Source organism: Scleropages formosus, chromosome 11, assembly GCF_900964775.1.
Source record: "Scleropages formosus chromosome 11, fSclFor1.1, whole genome shotgun sequence".
NCBI lineage: Eukaryota > Metazoa > Chordata > Actinopteri > Osteoglossiformes > Osteoglossidae > Scleropages > Scleropages formosus.
This window is the reverse complement of record NC_041816.1, coordinates 13,641,207-13,661,117: the sequence shown is the minus strand read 5'-3', so window position 1 is coordinate 13,661,117 and position 19,911 is coordinate 13,641,207. Positions and strand designations below refer to the sequence as shown.

At 39.2% G+C, this 19,911-nt stretch overlaps 1 protein-coding gene across 1 annotated transcript in view; it reads right to left on the bottom strand.

Annotated features, from left to right (window-relative positions):
• ntrk3b (neurotrophic tyrosine kinase, receptor, type 3b) overlaps window positions 1–19,911 on the bottom strand; it is a 124,456-nt gene that overhangs the window by 13,859 nt on the left and 90,686 nt on the right. The window contains exon 12 of the mRNA XM_018763149.2: window positions 9,409–9,597. Within this exon, the coding sequence (XP_018618665.1) occupies window positions 9,409–9,597 (189 nt within the window). The remainder of the gene's footprint in view (window positions 1–9,408; window positions 9,598–19,911) is intronic.

The following is a 19,911-nucleotide window of genomic DNA, read 5'->3' as shown; positions in this document are numbered from 1 at the left end:
AAACAGCCAGGGCTCAATTTTGATAATAATACAATATACAGTGCTGTAAAACACAAGTTGATTATCCGGCTGTCAAAAGCTGGAATTGGTGGTATTAGAGAGTAAACTTCCATTAACTTGGACCAGGGGGATTGCACAACTACAGCATATTGATAAATATCATACTCTGCCACATACCTAACATACCTTTGTGTTGATGTTGATGCTGTTGTCATTTGGGAAACCTTAATTTAATACTAGAAATAAATCCAGAGGCAGCACCTTCACTCATGCAGTTTTTATTGGAAATATTACCATAATTACTAATATTAAAATTACTACACCAGGGACTCACCTCCGTGCTATCTTTTTCAACAAACAGCAATTTTACATTTAATGATCATATCATGATCGTTACAATTTAACAATTGGGATTGTTACAATAAGAATTTCCAAACTAATTTGGATACATTACTATTAACAGTAGTTCTGTGCAAGATTAAAAATTATTTTTTTTGCCTACACTTGATTTCAGAAAAAATCCAGTAGGACACTACTGCTAAAGCAAGAAGGCAGAACGGTTATAAAAATACAGAGGTAAATACGTATAATGAAATAATTTCTTGGCTTCTTGTACAAGAGGAACAACACTTCAGGGTTTCCCTTCAGGGTCAGTGTTGGTTGATGACTTGAGGTCAGTCCTGTTCTTGGGTTTGAGTAATAGGTCTCATCCTGCAGTGTGAATGAGATTCTTTACTAGCAAAAGCCTTCGGGTGTTCTCAGATATTACTTGTGACTTCAGCAGGGAAGCACAGAGTTTTGTCAGAAAGGTCGACAAAAGGTTGCATCTTTGCAGTGTGTGCTGCTGGCAAGCAGCAGTCTGGAATGAGCCTTTCACGAAACACCAACACGTCACCAGCTAGAACCCCTCCGTCACTCAAAAACATACACAATTTGCCCGAAACATTCTTCCTTTCCATCTACCAACCTACAGCCGGCCTACAAATGAGACTAAGGCAGAAAAGATCCTCCTTTTATTCTCCTCTGAATCATCTGAGCACTTATTCACCTGGAGCCAGAGTCACCTTGTCTCCCAGATTCATCTTTATTTCATTTTCATGCAGAAGGCCATGCTGAATCCAAATAAGGACATTTTCCCACTCAGAGACAAAGATAAATAATAGATGGCACAATTTCAGGATGGAGTTCTTCAGGTACTTTGGGTGAATGAATGTTGCAGAATGTCACGACAAACAGAAGGATCCCAGAAATGGGAAAAGAATAATTTAGGATGGCAGGAAGTCAACAATAGATGAGTGCAATATATTGCCATAACCTTAGAGCTTAAAGTAGCACACGTAAAATATATTAACTCAGTCAAATTCATATTCGTCTGTAGTCTCAGACCATATATCATAACACATACGTGAAAAAACTAAACTAAAAGTGGAAGCTGGTATCTAAAATGCGATGGAATTACAAGGAACTCAAAAAAAGGTCTGGTCAGGTGAACACAAATATTGAAATGCCAGCGTATAAAAGCGTACAAAACGATGACTACACGATGTTTTCACACTTCACACTTCTCTCCCTGCAGCGTTTAATGTGTGTGTGACTTCTGCACAGAAATAGCTAAACAGCAAAAAATGTTTTTGCAAAAGACGTTTACAACACAGTACAAAAACTGGCAAAGGGATTCTGAACTGTGGATAAGTCTTAAATGTTAAGACACATACATTCTGCAAGTTTGACAGTTACAAGGTATGAATAAATGGCGTTTAAAATGCTCTTCAGTGTAAGATGCAAAAAATAAATATAAAAAACCACATCCTTGATGCTGTTCACGTGTACTAGTGAAATAGTACAGTACGTCACAACTGAGGGACAACTGTTGGTAGTTTAAATAGCTCAGATCGCAACAAAGCAGACCACGTTTTGTACTATGCTATCAATTACACCGCCACTCTCCTGCAACTTCTGTATGCTGCTATGTCACCATGAAACATCAGTGGATAGGAAAAGTGGTCTCTTTTCTTAAGGATGTTAAATTATTTGGATCTAACTGATAGGAAATTATGCGGCTGAGCTCAAGCTATGAGGATAATAGGATAGATGCATAAACAATCAGGTGTTACATTACATAAAGTCTTTGGCACGTATGTATCTTGCAGGCGGAGAAAGTCTGCAGAAATTATTTGTGACAAAAATGGCCATGACAGAATGGAAAAAAAGGTACTGTACTGTAGTTCTAAAGATCTGGTGAACCTTCAGTACAGAGCATTACTGCTGTTAAATAAGACAATCACATGTGCGTGCAGGAAATAAGCAATGAAGTTTAAAATGGTCTTTTGAGAAACATATATAAACGAAAACACCAGGTGTTCTGACTGATGCATCTCTCCTCCAGTTAGGACAGCCGAGAGCGAAAGAGGACTGGCATCGAAAGAATTAGGCTGGAAACCAGGGGAAATAAGGCAGCATTTCGACAGCAGAGCTCCAGCACTGTGTGAAAGCAGTTTTTTAAGTCTTTGGAGCTTCAAAGACACGAGCGTATGAGGAAGAGCATAAAATGTTACAACTGTTCCTTCTCTATTGAATGCACCAGGATTCGTTTTATTTTAAGGCTGTGTGGTGGCCTGGGGCCCTTTTGTGGGCACGGCCTTATAATGGCTTGTGCACATAAGCTTGAAATAGCAACGGGTCTTAAATAACCATGTGATCCTTTGAAATTTTAACATCGGTCTCAGACGTTATTGCAATTGTTATTCAACCCTGTGCATTAGCTCTGGGCATGGCAAGAGGAGGTGGTGAGCCTCCATCAGAGACCTTGTTGAGCTGCAGCCTGCAATGGGGATTGCCATTAAATGTCTCATTTATATTCCCATATTCAATTATTAGCTACTTTAGTGCCCTGTCCTGCAATATCTTGAGCCTAACAACGACTATTACACGTGCACTTTTCCAGTGTCAAGGGTATGTCTCCTTAGCTCTCACCTTCCCTCCAAAAGGGCAGCCTGTGACTCGGTACCCAACACCTGGATCCAATTCCAGAAAACGTTAGGACGAAGAAAGAATATAGAGGTGCCCAGGTGCTTTCATTTACTTTCTTTGTACAGATGCAAGCCCACTGGTGACATATGGGCTAGCTGCCCAGCACATGTACATCTGTGTTCGCAAGTGTGGAAGACTGATGTGGGCCATTAATGTCAGACAGACAGAGTACTGTCTATTCAACTCTCCTCTAGCTTAAACTAAGCATATTTCAACTTGTCGAAACGGCAACAATCTTTAATGAATAAGTAGTTTCATGGATACATTTTTCTAAACGCAGTGAATAACAGTTCATTCATACTGCTGGTTTGGTGGTTTATATAATTTTGTCACATTCAAGTTTAAATTAGAAAACCTCAGAAGAATGTGTGAAATCAGTACTTGTCACAGACCAGTTGCTTGTCAAAGAAGTCACATCTACAGCACAACTGTATTGAATCAATGACCAGGACCCTTTAAAAGATGCTATGTTTAATTTAACCTAAAGCATTAATTTCAAAACATCTTATTTAACAGTCTTATGACAAAGGTTATGTCCAAATCTTCCTAATCAAAGACGCATGGAAAGTGGGAGTTTCACAGTAGTTGTGTTGGTATTTAATCATTTGGATTACTAATGGGCTTATTAAAAAAAGCCGCCACATAAAAAAAAAAATCAAAAGTTATTATGTAATTCAGGGTGGTGGGATGTGACAAATCTTTAATTAAAAACAGCAGGCTGAGCGATAAAACAAAGATCTCACTTGAAAAGATAATGGAGTTAGTGAGATATGCATCTGTCAGTGGGCCAGGGAACAGGCCTGTGCTGTTCGCCTCCTTTATTCTACTTAAGAGGGTTACTTTCCCTCCAGTTCAGTGTTTGCTGGTAATGAGAAAGGGCTGATGACACAATGTTTTCCAATCAATCATCCTTTTGCTGTTTATGTGGCTGGTCTGTACTGCAGTATGACAGCCCTCACTTGCGGTGAGAGTGTTTTCTTTTTACATGCAAATCTACAAGCGCATTTGCCACATGTGACTTAGCAGCTGTCTGGTATTTTTAAAGCAAAATGGAGAAAATTGCATAAACAAAAGTTAGTGAAATTATACATTAGACTTCACAGCAATGCTATTTTCAACCATTTTATTCATAAAGAAAACAGGAAATTTTTATGAACAAATTCCTAAAGCGCTAAGAGAGCTAACAAAACTGTACAATTTAGTAATGATGCTTCAGCTCATTTTGGGGATGGTGGCAGAAAAAAAGTGAAATACTTCATTCATTCTTTTTTTTCCCTCAGCTAAAAGCTAACTACAAACTGTATGCGTTTTACCTATCACGTAGATCACATTTAAGTATTCACCTATAATAAAAAATTTACAGTGCTGGCAGCAGTGACAGACTGTAGTGAAATAGAGATCGAAATGAAGTCGACTGCATTACACTTGATTTGTTTAAAAAGTATACATGACATCCTCTTTGGGTAAAATAATGAAGTCAGCTAAATAGGGCTGATGTGTAACTTTTATTAAGTGTGGTACGTACTAGATGTATACTGCAGTGGGCATCCAATAGTACTGTGTTTCACATTATGAAACAATGAGGTATTCTGTGATGGTCTGGAGCCCAATGTACAACACACTTTCAGGCCACAGCCAAACCCCAGCAGAGGAGGCCTGACCTGAATAAGAAGCTTTCAAATAAATTAGTGAATAAATTATGCTTTGCAAAACATCAATAATTAACTTGTATTTTATTTTTTAAGGGGCTACAAAAAACTACAGTTGACAGTGACTGTTGTGGAGTGAGTCCACCAATAATCAAGGGAGTGATTTGAAAGATGGTTTGAGGATAAGTGCTTAGTAACAGGCTGTGTCCTCGGGCCATGCTCTTGGCAACAAACAAAAATTCAAAATGTATATATGAGCTAAAATGTTTCTGTTAATCTGTTAATAGTCACTAAACAACTGTTAAAATTTTATTTCTGCCTCCAGTCTGCTTATTGTATGTTTAAGTTTTTTTTTTTTTTGTGTGTCTGCTATTATTTGTCTTGCTTTTTGTACTTTATGACGGTTTGAATGCAGTCATACCCCTGAAATTACCTATAGCACACCCATAATACACCCCATTCCATTCGAGTTACAAGAATTCAGCTTCCCAAGGAGTTTAATTTAATTACTTCAGCTTGCAAGGGATTTCTTCACATTTACGAGGACTACATTTGGATTTTCACGCATGCCTGATAGTGCAAGACATTTGTACATTTAGCAGATATTTTTTCCCAAGTAACATAAAATGATTATTAACCAAGGTGATTTACAATACTAGATATGTTTCACTGAACTCCCTGCTATCATTCACCCACATTATAGAACAGAGCAATGCAACACAGAGATACACACATTCACGCACCAATTAGCCTGAAACATGTCATTGAACAGGGAAAGGAAACCCAGGCAAACACAGGGAGAACACACAAGCGTCACACTAATGAAACTGCGTTGAATCACACAGCAGCCGCGGGCACTGTGAGGTACCATGTTAATTTGTTCGGTCAGTCAGAATTTGTTTAAATTGTCGTTGTTGATTTCTTTTGTATTTATTGTTCTGATTTGCTGTTTTTGCATTAAGGCTTGAATTAAAACACAAACACTCAGTACTTTTTGTCTGTATGTTTCGTGATCATTTGGTAAGTGTGCGGTAAGAGTTGAATAAGCACGGGAAGACAGCCACACGGTATTATACAGAACTTAATGAAGGGAAAATGCTTTGGTATGTTGCGTTATGATAAAACAGGTTACTTATTGGAGTAATAGGGTCCCTTTCATATTTATTCACTCATTCAGCAGACGCTTTTCTCCAAAGCGACGCACATCTCAGAGAATACAATGTGTGCATTACATTAGGAGAAAGAGACATAGCTGCACACGTGTGATTCTTAAGTACAGTTAGTTTCTTTCTATCCTCCATATGAACCAATGTTCATCACATGAGTAGCTGCATAAAATTATCAGAAAATCGACGATTCCTGATCATCTTCCTAGTATTTTCTTTCTTTTTTTTGGGAGATACATATAAACAGTTTTAATTGGATTTGGTGATGTTTTATCATTAATAGGTCTCAATGTTGGGGCTCAGGAACACAATTTTTTTCCCCCCTCACAACTAATGGTAAAGGGGTGCGGTGGGGTAGTGGGTTTGGCCTGTGCCTGCTCTCTGGTGGGTCTGGGGTTTGAGTCCCGCTTGGGGTGCCCTGTGGTGGACTGGCGTCCAGTCCTGGGTGTGTCCTCTCCCCCTCCAGCCTTGTGCCCTGTGTTGCTGGGTTAGGCTCTGGTTCACCGTGAACCCTGAGTGGGATGAGTGGTTTCTGACAGTATGTGTTCTGTGAACTAATGGTAATAATATCTTTCAGTACTGGAATTTGATTTAGCTAAAATATTGCAGCAAATCAGAACATTTCTCATCAATGCATGCCACTCTGCAAATTCTGACTCAAGCATTGCATGCCACATTTTCCACTTAGAGGGCAGTTTCTTTTACTTAATGAAAACGAAGGAGGAATCCAGTAAAAGGAGGCCACGGTCTCATTTAACTTCAGCTGACCCTTCAAACTTTGCCTTTGCACGTCAGTGTCTAACTTCTACCGATTTCAACTCTAGGTGTATAAAAATGAAATATAAGTTTTGTACAAGTACCCTGTTATTTATTTATTCTTTCCTGATAAGGTATGCAGCATGCATGCATGATAGATTATAAATCAGTCGCTTAGCATTAAAAATTCAAACTATTCATAATGTATAACTGTATTCATTTATTTATATTTCCTAAATGTGATTTTCTTTCCCCTCGTTTGGGTCTCTTTTTACGCTAAAAGTGCTTTTGGTGGAAAGATCTCTGTGGTTTTAACTGGTTTAAAAGGTACAGGCGATACAGAAGAATTTGTATCCCTGATCTTAAAAATATTACAATGACGGTCACTGCTCTTTATATTGCTGGGTTTGGTTTCATTCCGTCAAGGGTAATTTTAAGACTGCTTTCCCTGAATATAACATTTAGACCATCTTAAAAGAGGACTTCCACTGCTACTTTATTATAATTTTGTACGGCTTTCATGCATGCTACCTTTCTAGTCCTGTTTCACCTAATTTTATTTATTTTAAAATGTTTCCCCCAAGAAGTAAACTGCAGCATGAAAACAGTCTCAAAACTGAAGAACCTCTTCGGAACCAAAAACAGAAGTGGGACATTTTGACAATACTACACATGTAGAGACCCTGTGTCTTCATTTATCTTTGGTAGGGATAATGCAAATGCATGGATAACTCCCTTTCCTGTGGGCTTGATGTCTTTGCTCTTTAGCCATGAACAATCAAAACCCCACTAGAGTCTGGACAGTGCAGAAGTGAATGCATATGCAGAGCAACCTGGCTGGTAGTGTTTCATGCTGTAACAATTCAGGTTTCCTTGTGTGCATATCCAGCCATACAATCTCAAATTCAAGAGACTGGCAACAGACTGACACTTCACTTTAATATATTTAAAGCAGTAACTGGAATCTTAGACCTTATTACAACTTTTGTCAAACTAGGAAGTCTGGTAGAGCGTATGATGAGGCAAACAGAACATGAGAAGTGATATGAAAATCTAAGACTTTAGCTTCATTCCAGGAAACTGAACGATATTGTCCCCAGTGAAAGACACTGGGGAAACGGAATGGATTCAGAGGACTAGGCACACCACATCTACTAAATTCTCCATGAGGTCTTGCTTTGTCCTCACTAAAACCTGATGTCTCACAGAGCAATACCAATGGGGGGGTACTATCAGGAACAAATTCTGTCACCTCCAACTCTCTTTCTGGACCACATGTTGCTCCTGCTACTGGCTGAAACATGTGCTTATCGGGTAACAAGACCAACTCTAGCAGGTGCAGTTCAGTTGTTTATACTTCATTCAGAATTGGTGATTTGTTCCGTTAACTATCACTGTGTATACTTTGTTTTTCCCAAAGCCACTAAGGCCTTTAGGCTATTGGATTGTGCTAACTGCATATGCTGCACTCACTTTGTGTCCCTTGAAACCTCCCTTACAAAAATGTGAACGTGCATGGAAAGACATCTTTGGTTTGAAAGGATGTACTGCTGGTTGTAACCTGCATACTTTCATCATTCCACCTGGGGCCTGCTCAGAGTTTTGCTCTTCACAGGAGTGTCTGAAGCCTGTGACAATCCCGTGAATGATATAGATAGCTTTGCACATTGCCTTTTTTCAGCAGAATATCACCTGGTGTAAATGCTATTGGAACTGACTGCTGGTGTGAGTTCTATGAATTCTATAATTTCCTTGGTTCAATGGTTAAGTTATAGTTGTGGATAAAGAATGAAAGTGTCAAAAAATGCATTCCAGTTCTTGATTTAACCCTATCACTGCTGTCCAATGAAAATTAGATTAATAAAAACTGCATTTGCATGCATATATTCTATACAGAAGATCATTATCAGCTGATCATAAATTTTATGATGAGATTCACATAAAATACTGTATTTGAAATTCAGTGCATGTGGATCAAAGAGTAGCCATAATCAATACAACTTTTGGATTTGAAAGCAGAAAGAACAAAAGACCTTGAAAAGTCAATGTGTGACACTTGGCATTAGTAAGTACAACTGACTGTCAAAACTTCTAAGCGGAATCACAATGCATGAAGGTTAAATAAGGTGCAATAATGACAAAAAAATCCAATATTAACAAGTGAAGAATTAAAGGCTAAGAACACTGAACATAATACCGAGAACAACAAATAGGCACTTTAATCAGAAGTATTCACACTATGAAAATAAGGTTTTGAGGCTCCAAGTATAAGACAATTCATTAAGACAAATCCTTAGCAGTAGGGAGACAGGAAATAATGAGCTAAATTTATTTAATTTTAAAAGGAAAGTTTCAGTGTCTGCAGAAATGCATGTGCCTTTTACATGGATGGGCTAAGTAAACCATCAACAGCATTTTCTGAACTATAGTTATGACAATGGTATCTATCCTTTATCAACAGCAGTTGAAAAGATTAAGTGTGACACAAGGCTGGGGGGGAAATATGCAGAACACCCCAAGCAGGCCTTGAACCCTAGGCCCACCAGATAGTGGGATGCAGCCAAACCTGTTGTGCCACCACATTCCCCTCTGCTTGATGGGAACTAAAAATCTGCAATCCAGTTAGGAGCACTTTCACGTTATCAAACTAGATTCCATTCTTACGAATGTAAAGCACATTAAACCACAGAAAACAGCGTGATTTGGATTCATAATTGGTGAAGTGAGCATGGAAAAGTCAACACTGCTGAATGTGCAGTACATTATGACACATAATAGTACAGGACTTGGGTGCTGGCAATACTCACACGTGGTGGGTTTGTTGCAGTTATGCCCATGCCGGAAGTACTGCGGATTCTCAATGACAGGAATTCGAGTCATTCCGATAACCACAGCATCCGGTGCCGCATCCAGGGAGCAGGGGCTGATGATGCCATGATTGACATGGTGAAGAGGACTTGCGGAGTCCTCCTCCCCGCTTATTACAGCTACTGGTCCTAATAGGAAACAGAGAATAAAAAAGGCTTTGACTCTTTAGGAGCAAGCCTTTAAAACAGGAATATCTAAATCAAATGCAGTGTTAAAGTTATTTTCATGGATTGAAAGTTTATGGACTGAACCATTGATATAAACATATGTTAGGTTTAATTCTACAGTGAGTATAGCAACTCTATAGTCAAGCTAAAATCCAGACAATTCAGAATTTCAGGTTTATGGATTCCTCAGAATAACCATTATTGCTGTGGGGGGAAAAAAATGTAGGAAGGTGATCGGGATTTCTCTATCCTGAGTTTTATGCACCTACTCGAGCGATGAACATCGGTGCATAAAGTGGAAAGAAACAAACTAGGTTTACTTAAGAATCACACATCTGCAGCTATGTCTCTCTTTCTCCTAATGTAATGCACAAATTGTATTTTCTCTGAGATACACGTCGCTTTGGAGAAAAGTATCTGCTAAATGAATACATGTAAATGTAAATTGAGATGAATAACAATCCTGGAAATTATCAACAATCCATCTAAGCTATGAGAAAGTAATGGCTGACTTACTGCAACATTTCTGTGCCTTGTTGACCTTTTGTAATATGAACTGCATGTATCAGGTGCATGTGCACTGAGGTTCATGGATGGCACCACACGCATTTTGAGAAAAGTCTACAATCTGTACGGTCTACAGTCTTCGGACAAATCATTCAGTCTCAGTGAATGACAGGTTTGGCAAATTTGCACCGTACACCTAATTAACCTTGCTGGAGTGGTAATCCTTGCACTTTGTTGTTTGTGAAATGCCTATATTTACGTAGACTGCCAAAGACACAAACCTGTCAACAAACACGTTTACAGTATAATATTAATAAAAAAGTATTGCTTCTTATTTCATAAGTACAGTGCAAAAGAAGACAATGAAACAGTTACACAAAAGAAAGACATTTCAAGATTAATGATAGGTGTAATATCTTTTTTGGTATTATAAGCAGCACAAGGTCACAGCAGCGTATGGATAGAGACAGTACAACGAGAAATGGCAAATATGTTCATATGCATAGTGCGAGGGTTCAGGGTCAAAGGACATCACCAGAATGATCATGCAGCACTTTCTAATAACTTCCAGAAGAGTGTCCAGACATTCCAGAATTCATTAGAATTGCCATGCAAATCAAATGTCAGTTTTTCAAGTGGGAGAAATTTAAACACTTCAGTCATCCACAGGCTTATAGAGGGAACTTCTGGTGTAGACCACAACATTACAATTCTTTGCCAAATATGGAAGAGCCAACATACCATAACATCATTAAGAAAGGATTTTGGGTTGTGATTTAACAAGACAATAGAAGGGGAGAAATCAAATTTTTTGTGAAAGGTTTCTTGTGTGTACCCCAGTCCAATGAATTTGAATCTTATCACACTCCCAGAATAAATGCATCAGAGTGCCTGGAGAGGCTTTCCAATTAAAGCATAGTTGAGACATCCCTGGGAACATCCCGTGAAGGCGGACTGATGTGAGGTAGATTCTGTGAATGCACTTGAAGTTTATAAACGCAATATCGTACAAACGTAATGAATTTTATTCTTTCAGTAGCTGGGACAGTATGTAAATAGACATGTCACTTGTGCATTTAGAAAGTAATGTTAAATAAACAAGAAGACCAAACAAATATTTCAAAACAGCTTTCGTCTTTTACTATAAGTGAGAGCAGGATGGGAAAAAAAATACTATTATTAGGAATAAATTACCACAGCACACTTCGTGATAAAGAAACCCAATAATAATATTAATTCAAATCACCCTTTTCATTTAAACTGATGCACATTGTTACATTTGTAAATGTTACTGGCAGGGGGGCTGAGTAGGGGTAGCCAGAACCACACTTGGATGTACAAATGAAGGCAATCACTGCCAAGCAAGGACAATAGAGGTTGTCTGGTTAGACAGCACTGCCGAGACTTACCGCAATACAAGCCCTGCAGGAGGTCTCACCGCTAATTGAATTTGTTTGAACAACACAGAAGGACTTCGGCAGACAGCTCACAGAATACACTGACTCCCTCCCAATGTCTTTCCCAATGTATGCACCAAATTGATTTAGGAAGCTTTGTAGATTATTTTGTTAATCTTGTGCAGTTTTTAATCAACTCGGAAGTTAATCACTTATGAAATGGGCAAATTAATAGAAAGAGTGATGCATTCATAACTTGGGCCGCATTAATTCTGTTGACAGACGTACTGTTAATTCTTGAAGCAAAAAAAGGTTTTGGAAACACCCCTGTTAAACCATTATTGTTATTATTGTTGTTGTTATTATTATTATTAGTATTATAAATAATAATTTTCAGTAACAGCTTGTACTAGTCAGGGACTCAAATGTTCAGAGCCTATTTTGGAATCAGTGGGCACAAAGCAATGGCGTTACACCCAGGGACAGGGTACCACACACACTTACTCTCCAGTTAAACATTATGGGCAATTTAAAGTCACCAATGCAACTGAACTGCATATTTTTGGAACGTGGGAGGAAACTGAAGCACCAAAAGGAAACCCACAGTCGCAGGAAGAACATGCAACCTCTACACAGACTGAGGCGGATTCAAACCTATGCCCAAAAAGCCCAGGTGCCGTGAGGCAGCAGCTTTACCCTTTTTTTTCTTCTTCTTTTAATAATAATAATAATAATAATAATAATAGTAATAATAATATATGCGTGAGTTTGAGTGACCTATCAAATTAATGTTCTGTCACAGCTCCCTCAGGACAGGGATGTCACTGTGCAGAAACCAAAAAATGAGAAATCAATGCAGTATTGATGTACCGGGCAGCAGGGAGAAATATGATGATAATAACGGCTCCCTGAGGCAGAATCTTCTAATGAGTGATGGACAGACTGAGACTGGGAATAGTAGACAGGAGGAACCATGAACCCACAAAATGAAGGTCAGAGAGAAAAGTCAAGGCAATGTCTGATGTAGGAGCGCTTTGTTCTGAGACCAACCTCTATGGTCTGCAATTCCTCATTCAACCAAAATCTTTAAATGTACTTAACAAAGTACCTACATCCTAAGAGATGTAAAATCTGATGCCTTCACTGAAGTTGTGCTAACTGCCATTTCAAATGTACAGAATGCTGTGTCTGCTATTTCAACACAGCATCCTTAATAATGCTGTGCGACGAAGCGGGATGGCTTTGACTTGTAGATTTACTTAAAAAAAAGGAGGAAAATAATAAAATAAAAAAATCTGAAGTACAGAACTCAAGATTTTTTCATAATCAGTTATTGCTTTCATGGTCAGCAAAAAACATATCCTTATTAAATCATTTCACTGCTTCTGAATTTTCACTCCTTCCTTTACCACAAGTTGGTTTACATCCAGAATTATAGGTAAACAACAAACAACATGTACTAGTGTGTAATGAAAAGCTAACAGGCAGAAGAACGTGTTATCGTACATATAACCCAAATTGTACATTCTTAGCCATTAGTTGAGGGACGGCCAGTGCTGGTCATGGAAAACCACGGACCTGTAGATTTTAGTGAGCATATCTTAATTACTTGGTTACACATATTGCACAAGAGGTCAGGAGCCTTTTAACAAACTTGAACATTTATTACTTAAATAAGGTGTTATGAGCAGCATTCGAATGTCCTGCAGCCCCTTGGGGCCTCGAATGGGCTGAACACTGCGCTGGATGGGGGAAAAACACATTGTCTTAAATTATTTAGAGAGCACATTCAATTTGTAATGGGCTCTAGGAAATCAGAAATTTCAGAGTGATGCATACATTTATGTAGAATAGAGATTACATGTTACATGCTGCATTATGTGTCACTTGAAATTGATGAAAAAAAACAACTTTGTTATATATTATGAAAGACTGGAATGAAAACCAGTGTACTCACTACCAATCACATTTCGTCAAATGCTCTAAAGCCTTATTTGATCAATTAAGAACATTGTAGTCACGTGACATCATCGGAGTTCACATTTTCACCGTGACGCTGCCACATCTGACAGAAACCTCAAAGCGTGTGTATATGAGTGCGCTACATGTCTTTTAAAAGCACCACAATAACAACATTTAACCAACAAAGTGTCACTTACAATAACATTCTCTGAACAAGTAATTACTATTAATAGCGGTCTAGAATGTACACAATTCCTACGCTTAGATGTTTCTCTTCTGAGGTTGTTGACAGCATTGATTGTCTAGATAACTTATAAAAATGTTCAGTCATAAAATAGCAACAATCTGTGCCTTCATTCCAGCAATTATGAAAAATGATTCATAAATAAAAGCTACGAGCTACAAATGTTTTATTTTGTAGCTTGTAGAAAATTGTTAAACTGATTAAAAAGACATGAAAGACTCATAATGACAAAAAAATTAAAGTAGAAAATGAAGGGAAGGGAAATGCACTCTTTTCTGTCATTTGTATAATTTTGAATTTATCTGGATCTCAGTTGCACCCGCAAAACTGTAGGTTTGAGACATTCCCAGGTATTCCGTTCAACACCTGCAATTGATTAGAACATTTGGATGCCACAGAAAACAAATAATATTATAAAATACGTGCTATACAATTTCTGACACAATAAATGGCAGTTTTCCATACTGCGGAAATGACATTAAAGCAACTGAATGTCCACTGTATTGTGGTTAATACACATTGTTACTAGCCAAACACTTGCCAGCATGAAGAACTGAGCTGGAATCAATTTCTGGATTAATGGAAATATAAATGGCATGGGCTTTTTGTAATCCATCGCTCAGAATTAATTAAAAACATATTTTACATTTATTTATCTAGCAGATGCTTTTCTCCAAAGCAACTTCTAATGAACACTATGTAGTGTTTTCAGCCCACACACCTTATTCACCAAGGTGACTTACACACTAGATACACTACTTACAATGGGTCACTCATCCATACATCAGTGGAACACACTGTCACTTACACACTATGGGTGAACCTGACCAGCATGCCTTTGGACTGTGGGAGGAAACCAGAGCACCCAGAGGAAACCCACACAGACATGGGGAGAACATGCAAACTCCACACAGACTGAGCGGGGATCAAAGCTATGTCCTCTCGCACCACCCAGGCGCTGTGAGACAGCAGCGCGACTCGCTGCGCCACCCTCACCTTCCTCTCTCTCACTGTCGTTAGGAATGTTCGAAAGGTATATACTAAAGTTTCATTGACCGGATGCCTGGTTTTATACAGTTCAAACCAAAAATTTAAAATAACACCAGTATATACAAACCCTATGAACTGATATTAGACTGCAGTTCTATTACGTACACAGTACTGCACTTCTATACCGTACTTCAGTGACTGAGACATCAGGCACTTTTACAAAAGAAAGAAAAAATTCAAGTAATTTGTTTATTGTTTTAATAATATTAGTTTTTTCTCACAGCCCTAAGGTCATTTCCACTTATTGCATATTAGGAGGCACATAATTTCAAAGTCCTTCCTTCATGTATAACGAAAGGACAAAGCCAATTTAATAAGATACAGAAGCGGCAGGCAATGAGCCAAGGTTCTCTTGGCAAGAACATGACTCTGGTGGAAATGGGAGGTGTGGCCAAAAGGTGGCAGATAAATGACGGACTGCTAGGACAGCCATCCAGGGAGCAACCCTACTGCGGTGACCCTGCCTAGTAACACAAAAAAAGCCACGCAACCAAAGTCAAGACAAATAATCACAGCAACAGACTCTGTCCTACAAGAAACATTCATAAACAAGCACACAACCAAGGCTGGAAGTTGCTCATCCTTGCGCCTCCTAACCCCTGCCCTTTACTGGGATTTGTAAAGTGCAGTCATGCCTTGATATGCAATATATAATGTACATAATATACCTTAATATGCAATTACAGCATAAACTTCAGGAAATTGACCAAATATCAGAAATCATCAAGTTGTATATTATTTCATTTTCCCAGGAGATAAAAGGAAATGAAGGGTGCAGATCTTGATGTTTTTTTAATATGTACCCCATAGTAATTAGCTTATGAAATTCTTCTTGCACGAATTGCTGTTGCATTTTCCTCAAGTCAGGCTTAAAATATTTAGGAAAAAAATATAACAAATTTCAGGGCGGTACTGTGGCACAGCTGCCTTATAGTGCCCAGGCGTTGCAAGAGAATGTGGGTTCTATTCTTGCTCTCTTCTCCCTTTGCCTGTTATCCCCTTGTCTGTGTGGGTTTCCTGCAGGCGCTCCTTTCCTCCCACAGTCCAAAAACATGCAGTTCAGGTGCATTGGTGACACTGAATTGCCTATAGTGTAAGAATGGGTGAGTGAGTGTGTGTGTGTGCATGTGTGGCTTCCCTGCGATGGGCTGGTGTCCCACCCAGGGTGTACCCCCCCTCAGCCTTGCGCCAAATCATTCCAAATCACTGAAGCCCTGCTCAGAACAAGTGGTTACTGAAATTGGATGGACTGGATATGATAAATTACATTATCTTAAATTTATTCATTTAGCAGACACTTCTTCTCCAAAGCAACTTCCCATGAACTCTATGTAGTGTTATGAGCCCACACACCTTATTCACCAAGGTGACTTACACTGCTAGATACACCGCTTACAATGGGTCACTCATCCATACATCAGTGGAACACACTCTCTCTCTCTGTCACTCACACACTATGGGGGAATCTGAACAGCATGTCTTTGGACTGTGGGAGGAAACCAGAGCACCCGGGGGAAACCTACACAGACCGAGTGAGAATCGAGCCAACGCCCACTCACACCCCCCTGGTGCTGTGAGACAGCAGCGCTACTCGCTGTGCCACCCACTGCTTGCCTTCAATTCTTCAATCCTTAATGGCAGTTCTTATAATCTCAGTGGAGAACTGAGAACAGAAGGGAAATACGATGAACTGACGTAGAAGGAAGTAAATGAAAAGCAAATAAGTAAAGTAAAAAGCATATGCACCATATTTATGTTTTGCATATTAGAAAACATTTTAAATATCTGTTGAAACAAATACCAAGTTTGCAAAATGATACTATGCAGAGGTCAGTCTGTATTGATGTGAAATATGAAATACAGTTGAGTAATGAAATATACTCCTTTCCGGAAGCAACAACCTTCAGGTTGCCAGGTCTGTGCCTTTATCCGTCATACTACCTGATTATTTCAGAGAACATTTTCAAACTTTCGCCCAACTGAATTCAGCATTTTTGCCACTACCCTCACATCTTGAACTTAAAAAAATACATGAAATAAATAAAAAGGAGCTTGTCAACCAGCCCATCTGTGCATCAACAGTGGTTTTTCTATGTTCTGCTGAGATGTCTGTGGTTAGACTGTCAAACACGTAATCCTTAATTGTGATATGTATATCAGCTAACAGTTTAAATGATCTCTAAGGCATTTTTACATATGTTTATTTTTCCCTTTTCTGAAGTGTGTATGCTGCTGAGCAATGCTCAAATTTATTTCAAAACCACTGCATATTAATACATCTCTAAATAGAGACCTGTGAATTTACAGAAAGAGATCAGAACCATTTTTCATTGTGTTTAAGTGTTAAGTGTTGAAGCTTTATTGTAATATTAGACCTGTAGTTGCAGGTATATTTTTGCAAGCGTCCATTTTACAGTTCTGTGTCCTTCATTAACAATAATGATCATATATGTTATTTCTAAAGATTCAGAGCATTGTGACTCCAGCTCCCTCATTATATGATTTCTTGTTCCCTGAAAAAAGGGATTTATCTAAAAATCCCCACTTAATTCATTTATCCAGTATGTTTTTTTTTTTTTTTTTTTTTTCTTTTTTTTAATTAAGCAATCCAGGTTAAGTACTTTGCTCAACAGGAGCACTCCTGGGACTACAGCCAACAGCCTTTTGGTCACAAGTCCAAATCCTACATTACCTCATACTGCCCTTTACAATAGCTCTGCCTTGACAGAAAGTAATTAACGACTAATCGTAATGACTTAATTATCATTATTATAAAGTCTCACAGTGACAGAACACGTACAACCAATAAAATATAGACACTGCGACAACATTTTAGTAATCATGCATATATTCAAATTTAGTACAAGAACAATGCAGCCTCTGTGTGTCCCCAGGCCAGAAGGAGGGGTTCAGCAGCAATGTTTACACCACCCAATGGCTCAACAATTCCACCAAAGTTGACCCATGGGTTGCGTACTTCTTAGGAAGACTTCAGGCTCTCTCTCTCTCTCTCACACACACATACACAATAATAATCTGTGGATTAGCAGAACACTAAAACTTTTCTTATCTAATATTTAAAATTAAGGACAGTGGCATTAAGAGCAATATGGACTGTTTTTGTAATGTATGTCCCATCGACTGGATGGTCAACCATAATGTACATTATTCTAATTACGAACACTTAGGCTTTCAAACTGAAGGGGGATGTAGGTGTTTAAACTGAACCCTGCCAGAAGAAATGCCTTTCTGCCACTGGGCTACTGTTTATGGTTCTGCTGACAGTTCTTCTGGGGTTTCTGTTCATGCCAACTAGCCCTGCTGCTCATACATCGGGCCCAATTCCCCAAAAACCATGAAAGGACACCACCCTTGACTTCTTCAGCCTTGAGGAATGGGATCATCTGATCACAACCTCAATGCCTTCCAAGAAAACCTAGTGTATTACATGGGACGAATGATGATGTGTCCTGTTGCCTCCCTGCTTTGCCTACGTCCACCTTAGAGAACAACTGTGAACACTAACCACTTTCTTTTCAGATCACTGACACTGCCTTAGGATATTTATGTCTATAGACCTTATCTTCGGAAGTTCAACACATCTATCTTCTTATTCAGTGACATTTCCATTTTCCCCAGTTATTTATTTCATTTTTTCTTTGTGTCATTCCTTTTTTATATGGCTTGGGTTATTTAATGCAATTACGTTGCAATTTCCCTTACAGTAACAAAAGATGACTCAATGGAAAAAATAGGCATAAATCTAAATTTGTGGTACACTCTTCTGAAGTGTGGGGGTGTGGTGGTGCAGCGGGTTTGGCCAGGTCCTGCTCTCTGGTGAGTCTGGGGTTCGGGTCCTGCATGGGGTGCCCTGCGATGGATGGCTTGCCGTCCACCCCCTGCTGCCGGGCTAGGCTCTGGCTTGTTGTGACCCTCCTAGGATCAAGCAGCTTCAGACAGACTCTTCCAAAGTGTTAATGTTTTTCAGTTATTAAATTAGCTAAAAAATTTAAAGCTTTTTGTCCTCTTTTCCACATGGTGCCCCAGTCAATGTCTGAATCACAGACTAATACACACACATTTTCAGAACCGCTTGTCCCATACAGGGTCACAGGGAACCGGAGCCAACCCGGCAACACAGGGCGTAAGGCTGGAGGGGACACACCCAGGACGGGACACCAGTCCACCGCAAGGTACCCCAAGCAGGACTCAAACCCCAGACCCACTGGAGAGGAGGACTGTGGTCTAACCCACTGCGCCACTGCGCCACCGCACCCTTCTCACAGACTAATACTAAACTAATATTATGAAGATGAGGTGTGGTGATGTGGTAGTGCAGTAGGTTGGACTGGGTCCTGCTCTCCAGTAGGTCTGGGGTTCAAGTCCTACTTGGGGTGCCTTGTGATGGACTGGCGTCCCGTCCTGGGTGTGTCCCCTCCAGCCTTACGCCATGTGTTGCCGGGTTAGGCTCTGTGACCCCATATGGGACAAGCGGTTCAGAAAATGTGTGTGTTATGAACATTTCCAGGTGCCATCTTTGAGGAAGGGTAAATAAAACAATCTCCCTTACATATTTTTGTGTTCTATGTGAGGAGGAGGTATTATTTTAATATTTCATAACTGTGACAGTAGTGTAGTGGTTAGAGTTAATGCCTTTGGATATAAAGGTTGCAGGTTTGATTCCCCCTTCTAGCTGTAGAACCCCTAAGCAACATTACTAAGCTGTATAAATGGGCAAATAATTATAAGTTGCTTGGGAGAAAAGTGTCAGGTAAATGTATGTGATTGTGAGCCAACAAAGTTTTCAGTGTTTCAGGACAGAACTATTAAATTGCTAAATTGCAGCTGTTCGGCACTGCAGCAAATATCTTAATGACCTCTAGAATATCATGAAATAGCCAAGTACAGTTAATGCATTTAGAATTAATTTCTGAGGATTCTGTGTGTGTGTGTGTGTGTGTGTGTGTGTGTGTGTGTGTGTGTAAATAAATAAACAATGTATTGGAGAGACATTAATCAATCAGATATAACTACTGTTATTTCTTCTCTCCCACATCTCCACACCTGTACCTTCTCTCCCCTCCCCATAACCCCAGAGATTTACTCCTCTCTACT